The sequence below is a fragment of the Lemur catta genome, chromosome 3 (assembly GCF_020740605.2).
Source record: "Lemur catta isolate mLemCat1 chromosome 3, mLemCat1.pri, whole genome shotgun sequence".
NCBI lineage: Eukaryota > Metazoa > Chordata > Mammalia > Primates > Lemuridae > Lemur > Lemur catta.
In genome coordinates, this window is record NC_059130.1 from 91,443,260 (window position 1) to 91,450,129 (window position 6,870).

General features: G+C 59.4%; 1 protein-coding gene and 1 long non-coding RNA gene across 2 annotated transcripts; both read right to left on the reverse strand.

The window, feature by feature from the left end:
• Positions 1 to 1,197: 1,197 nt before the first annotated feature.
• On the reverse strand, positions 1,198 to 3,843 carry FOXD2 (forkhead box D2). Its single transcript, XM_045545465.1, has one exon. The coding sequence runs from the start codon at positions 3,761 to 3,763 to the stop codon at positions 2,282 to 2,284; it is 1,482 nt and encodes a 493-aa protein (XP_045401421.1). The 5' UTR covers positions 3,764 to 3,843; the 3' UTR covers positions 1,198 to 2,281.
• Positions 1,198 to 4,134, reverse strand: LOC123634158. Its single transcript, XR_006733870.1, has 2 exons — positions 3,940 to 4,134; positions 1,198 to 1,743 (listed from the first exon to the last, which is right to left on the reverse strand). It is a non-coding gene; the product is annotated as an uncharacterized LOC123634158 (long non-coding RNA).
• Positions 4,135 to 6,870: the final 2,736 nt, after the last annotated feature.

Genomic DNA, 6,870 nt, shown 5'->3' on the forward strand with positions numbered 1-6,870 from the left:
CCTAGCTGAAGAGGTCCACATGGCCCAACCCTCTCAAGTTCTCTGTATCTGGGTCTCTGACCCTGCGTTCTTCCTTCTGTCTCCCTGTCACTTCATCTCCCACCCCTTGCCCTCAACATGTGTCCATCTTCTGTGAAGGCTGGACTGCCTCTTCCTACACTTCCATGTTTCTCCTCTCCTATGATCTTCCTGGAATGTACAGAGAAAAGAGCTAAGCAACCAACTTTCCTTCACCCAAAGCATCACCTCTCACCCAACACCCTTGCACATCTGGCCACTGGGAGTCCCAGACACAAGCAGAGAGCTGGGAGGCTCGATGGGCTTATGGAAGGCTCCAACCAGACCAATGGATTTGCACTCAAGCAGTAGCTTCTGGCTATGAGCCTGGCTCAAAGGATGGGAAGTTTTATCCTAACAGAGTGAAACCCCACTGACTCTCTCCTTCAGCTCATAGTACACTGCTAACACTCTCAGGCTTCTGGAAAGAAAGGTTTCACAGTCTGCAGTTCAAGCTTTTCACTCTGACCATTACATGTGGGAAGAGGAGACGGGTTCCAAAGGCCCTACGGTGGCCAAGGAGAAACCCCTCTCCTCCTAGAGACAGAGAGACAGTGAAAGAGAATCACAAACACACATGAACACAATGTTCACAGACACACATAGAAATAAAAACAAAGATATTCTGAAATACAATTCATAAAAAAGACAAAAAGCAAGGATACGTGCTGACCCAAACACAAAAACAAATTACAAGTTCCATAAAAGCCCTGCACACAGAGGCACACAGAGTATGTATCGAGACAAATTCAACTCAAATGAGACCTAGCCAATATAGTGCTCACGAGCACTTAGTACCCAGCTCTGTCCAGGCCATGCTAAAGTCTTAACTGGAAGGAGATGAGAATCCTCAGGTGCATTTGAAACACAACCCGTCTGTCCGAACTCCAGGCAAAAACCCTAGGACCAGAGTGAAAATGAAAGTGCTGGAGGGGTCATGGGCTTCCCAGAGACCTGGCCTCATCGACAGCCCAAGGCCAAAACCCAAGTACCCCCTGTATCCTATGAGCCCAAGCCCTCCATGGCCTGCCTGGGCTGCCTAGGGGCCTTTCCTCACCACCCTCTGCTGGGGAAGGGTCTTCTGAGAGAGCCCCAGAAGGGACAAGGGAGTGCAGGCAAGCAGACACAGCTGGTGACTGCTGAAATTCACATACATTTATTCAATTGACACCAAGGGGGAGTGGGGGGGAGACACATTTTTTTCTTTTCTTCCACACAAACCATCAGATGATTTCACAGAGTCTCCCCACAGTGGAGAAATCTAAATCAACGCACACCCAGTGGACAGAGAACCCAGAGAGCCGCCCGCTGTACAGATATTTACACATAATTACAGGAACCCCTGCCACAGGGCATCCCTCGCCCACCCCCCACTCCCACCTCTCCAGTCCCTGGCCCGACCCTTCTCTCCCCCCCAACCTCATCGCCTTTAGCTACAATAAATATCGCAGGGCCTGGGACAGAGCAGAACGCTGAGAGGGCTGCCGGCCCCGGATGGCTGGACCCAGCTGGCCAGGGGAAAGGGGAAAAGTTCCTTTAAAAGCACCCAAACACAAAAGAGAAAGGATTTTCCTCAGTGGAGTGGGATCCAGGGTTTCTGCAGGAATTGTGAGGAAGACCCCCTGCTTCACCTCTCCGTTCAGCTCCGCCTGCGTAGACACCGGTTTAGGCTTCAGAGGGAACGAACTTCCTTGGAGAACAGCAAAAAAAAAAAAAAAAAAAAGTTGAATTTTTCTTTTAAGCACAAAGCGGATAATAGATGTCTTTAAATTATAATATTGGACAAGCTGGGTCTCAAAGTTGGGGAAGGAAGTGAGGGGGAGAGGCAGAAAGGGACACCTCTCAGCGCAGTTGGTGTTTCTGGCGAAATCAGCAGGGCCTGGGCAGGCATCTCTCCCGGAATGCATGCTTCCGGGGCTGCGGAGAGATGCAGAGGCAGGGGAAAAACGAAGGCTCCCCGCTCCCTCTTTTACTGCTCAAACTGGGTTGGGATCTTGGCTTGCGACCTCTTCACGTGTAGACCTGGGCCTCGCCCTGAGTGACAGAGCCCGCTTCGTCCCAACTATCGGCGAGATTCCGAGCATGAAGCCTGAAGAGCCAAGTCACGCGCGCCGGTCCAAGGTCTGCAGACTCTTCATAAATAGACTCCCTGAGTTCCGCTGGGTCCGCAGGAGCTCCGGGGAGAGGCTGAGTGCGGGCCTAACCGGCCCTGAGCCCGCTGTGGTCAGAAGTGGCAGCCACTGAGGCCGGCGACTTTGCTGGCAAACGGGGACCCTGAGGACAGGAGCGCGTCCCCAGGGTGCGACAGGCGAATGTGGCCGGCTACGGGAGCCAGGGCCGGGGCAGTCAGCATGGCCAAGACCTGGGCTTGACCCCCAGGACCAGCGGCTGCCGCGAACGGGGGTCCCGGGGAGCCCTCGCCACCGCCCGGAGGTGCTGCCCCGCCGCCACCGTGGCCCATAATGTGGTCTATAGAGAAGGAAGGCCTCTGCCCTGCCCCGGCGCCCCCGCCGCCTGCACCACTGCCTGCGTCCGTCTTGAGGCCCTGGCGTAGAAGTGCAGTGGACAGACTGGCCGCGGTGCCAGCCGCAGGAGGGCTCAGGGACGCGGGGTAGAAGGTTTTGGCGCAGCCCAGCTCTGCGCCCAGGAAGGCGGGCAGGCCTGCGGGGCCCGGGCCCGACCCTGGGGCAGGCGCAGGCGCTGGGGCCGATGCTGCGCCCGCGAACACCGAGGCCGTCGGAGGTCCGGGTGGAGGTGCCGCAGAGCGGCCTGGAGGAACCGACAGCTGGCAAGGAGCAGCAGCGGCTGCAGCGGCGAAAGCGAAGGCGTGCGGGTGTGGATGCGGATGCGGGGCCGGCCCCGGCGGGGGTGCGCCGTAGGCCGGGAGCGCCAGCCCGTAGCCGTAGCCATAGGCTCCGTAAGCAGCGAAGCCGGGCAGGAAGGCGCCGGGGTCCCCCGCCGCCGCGGCCCCGCCACGCAACAACAACTCCGGGTGCGGGTGCGGGTGTGGATGCGGCGGCGGTAGCGGCTGCCGCTTGAAGCGCTTGCGGCGCCGCAGGAAGCTGCCGTTGTCGAACATGTCGGCCGACTCCGGGTCGAGCGTCCAGTAGTTGCCCTTGCCCGGGTTCCCCGGCTCGCGGGGGATCTTGACGAAGCAGTCGTTGAGCGAGAGGTTGTGGCGGATGCTGTTCTGCCAGGCGGGGAACTTCTCCCGGTAGTAGGGGAAGCGGCCGCTGATGAACTCACAGATCTCGCTCAGCGTCAGGCGCTTCTTGGGGCTCTGCAGGATGGCCATGGTGATGAGCGCGATGTATGAGTAGGGCGGCTTCACTAGCGGGCTCCGCGTCGCCGCGCCCCCCGACGGCGGTCCCGGCCCGGGCCCCGCCGCGCCTCGGGCTGCCGCCGCGCCTGGCCCTGGGCTTCCCGCGGCAGCCGCCGACCCCCGGGGCGCTAGAGCGCGAGGCTCGCCCTCCGAGCAGCCACCCGACTCCTCCTCGTCCTCTGCTACGTCTGCCTCGGCTTCCTCCGGGGGAGGCTCGTGGCCGTGGGGGAGCACGTCCCGGGGGGCTCGGGGCCCGGAGCGGGCTGGGAGCTCCCCCCCACCGCTGCCGCCGCCCACCACGTCTATGTCTGCGTCGGCCTCGGAGAGCGCGGCCGGGGAGCTCTCGGAGGACATGATCTCGCAGCAGCAGCTACCCAGGGTCATGGTGCCGCCGCTGCTCTCCGGCTCCGCTCCGGCCGCGGCTTGGGCTCGGCCGCGCTGCCTCTGGGGCGAGTGTGTTTTGCGCGCGGGCGGGGAGGGGGCGGGGGACTGAGGCGGACAGGGAGGGGTGTCCCCCAGCTCCGCAGCGCCCCCTGGTGGCCCAGCTCGGCCGCTCTCACCTTCCAGTGCGCACCCAACTGGAGGCTCCCTCCTGCCCCGGGAGCGCGAGCTGAAACCTGCACTGGGGCACCGGCGGAAGGAGCTCAGGCCTCCCCTTATCCTGGCCGGTCTCGGGCCCCAGTCCCCTCCGGTGGGAGCGGTGGGGTTGAGGGATTAGTCCCTCCCGCCTAGCAGCTGCCTAAGGCGGAAGAGCCGCGGGCCTGGGGCGGAGCTGCCTGGGAGGGGTGGGGTGGGGCGGGGCGGCAGGGGGCGGGCGAAGGGCCTCCGCGGAGAGGCCCGGCGGGAACAAACTGCCGCCGCCGCCGCGGGAGCTCGGCGAGGGTGGCTGGAGGCGGGTCCTCCTCTTCCCCGAGTTCCCGCAAACCCTCTGCTCCATGGAGCCGCCGCCTTGATTGCGCTCAGCCCCTGGATGTCCAGGCTTACGCGTTCGCCAGCCGGAGCCAGATAAGTGGCGACAGCCCCACTCGTCATCTCCCCAAGGCGGCTCCCGGGCCACCAAGGCCGAAGCGCAGTTGGAGCTCGAGCGGGAGCCTGGGACGCCGAGACCTATGCCGCCTGAGCGGGGCCAGCCGGGGCCCAAGGGGGAGACGCACCTGAGTGATCGCGAGGAGTAAACTTGGCGCTCTCCGCCTCGGGCCTCGGAGAGGTGAGAGATTTTGACTGTGCCCTTCTCCCCTCCAAGGCCAGGGGCCAGCCACCCATCTGCTCGCGGGGAGACCCAGGGAGTGCGCGCCTGCTCGTGGTGCCTCCCCGAAGCTTCTCTGCGGCATTGCCGGGGAGCGGGCCGGTCCGTCGCTCCGAGTTTGCCTGTACTCCGACCTTTCTAATGTCTTGGTATCCATCCGTTTCGGCCTCTGTGACTCTGTACCTCTCGTCCTCCGTGAATCTCTGTCTCCGTTTCCTGTGGAAACTGCATTTGTCTGGGTGTCTGTTCCTGGGCCCGGGACTCCTTCGCTTAAATTCCCCTCTCTTCCACCCCTAGTCGCACTGCGGACTGCCCCCTTTCTGGCCGCCAGACTTGTAGGTCCTACATACAGGCCGCAGGATCCCCGCTCCGCGTCCCCCCACCTCCCTCAGTGAACCCTGACCTCAGCCCCGGGCCAGGGCGCCTTTATCTTTCAGGATCTTGTGTAGCATTGGTCCTGTGCACTCTTTCTCGCCAACCCGGTTCCTGCCCATCCTGTCAGGACTTTCTCTCCTGGCCTCCCTCCAGGACCCAGAAATGAGTAGCTTCCACATAGACTGGGCCCATTTCAGTCTCTGGGGCGCGGAAGGGGAGATGGGCTCTGGACTCGGACAAAAACTGAGCGGATGGCTGGGCTGCTGCCCCGACAGCGCCGCGCAGTGGCCAAGGCTCGGGCATGCGAGGCTGGAGCCCCAGCGGCGCTCCGCTGTCACCAGGCTGTGTGACCCTCATTAGGTAACTTCCCCTTCTGAACCTCAGTTTCCTGGTCCGAGTAGTAGTTAAGAGCAGGGATCTTAGAGTTAGGCTGCTGGGGTTCCAATCCTGGCCTCACTACTTACCAGCTCTGTCGCCTTGGGAAAATTTCTTCGACTCTTTGGGCCTCTGTTTCTGCCTCTGTTAAAAAGAGATTAAAGACAGGTACCCCATGACTAACATGTAACGGTAACCATATTCTAGTTTATTTATAAAGACCGTAATGAGAGCATTTTGCAGATTCTTGGGGCCCTGTTCTCTGAGAGAGAAAGAGGTTAGAGGCCATAAAGTCTCCCACCTGGATCTCAAGCCCTGGTCCAGCCCCCATCCCTACTCCCACCCCAACCCCCACTGGGCTACTGGTGCCATCTCCAGTCTCTGTGGTCCCTTGTGGATAAGTGCTGGGTGAGAGAGAATGCCCCAGAGAGCTATATCTCAGCAGGGTGGATGTCAGGGTGGATGAATTCTCTTTCATCTAACAGCAGCCTCTAATCTGTGGATTAGAGGGGTTAATCTAGCCTTAATCCAACTCTCCCTTTACACAGAGGGGGTTATAAAGGCCCAGAGAAGAGGAAAAGGACTTACCCAGGCTCCTACAACAAGACAGAGTAGGGCTGGGTGACAAGCAACCCTTGTCACAGAATCCTCACAATCAAGTTCTTTATCTTCTCAAGCTAAGAGCAAAAAGGAGTGGAAGGCAGATCTGGCTGCTCATATCCTGTGACAGCAAGTCCCCTGGGCCCCCTCTGGGACCTCTGAGCAAGGGAATCCACCTAATGCACTGCATAAACAGACTGTCCTCAGTAAAAAGAGAAAAGGTCCGGTCCTCAAACTATGGGACAGGGATTAGTGGCCCTGGAATTTGGATTTCCTGGTGACAAGGCCCTCCAGAAGAAGAAAAAAAAAAATCTTGGAAAGAAATTTCTCATATGAGTCCAGATAAGTTCACATACCTAGGGTTGCTAGATTTAGCAGATTTATTTTATCTGGCAACCCTACACATACCTCAAGCTTGCTATCTCACACTTCCAGGACCCCACTCGTGGATACCCCACAACATGGACCACACACCAACTCCAACCCAGCTCAGCTCTGTTAGGGTCTAAATAAGTATTGGCGTCATCCTACTCCATTTCACCTTCTGACTGTCTTCATTTCTAAAATGGCAAGTGGGAGCCAGTAGCTTCCTTCCTTGCCAGCACTTTCCTGGTTCCCCAGGCTCCAACCCCCGGCCCAGCTTCTGGGTAAGACTGGTTGAGACATTTGCTGCCCAAATTCCCTGGTTCTAATACTTCAAACAAGAAGCTCTACAGAGCAGCTGCAGCAGCCAGCCCGGGCCTGCGCCTGGGCCTGCTGTACGTTGGCCGCTAGTGAGACCCACCTTGGGGAAAGGGAGTACTCCCTCTTCTGCAGGGTGGGGGTAGGGCATGATCTTAAGGAATCATCCAGATCCTTCATAGGCATACTTTTACAGGAATGGAAACTGAGGCCC

Coding starts and splice junctions, on each gene's coding strand:
- FOXD2 (XM_045545465.1), bottom strand. CDS start 3,763: ATGACCCTGGGTAGCTGCTGCTGCGAGATCATGTCCTCCGAGAGCTCC.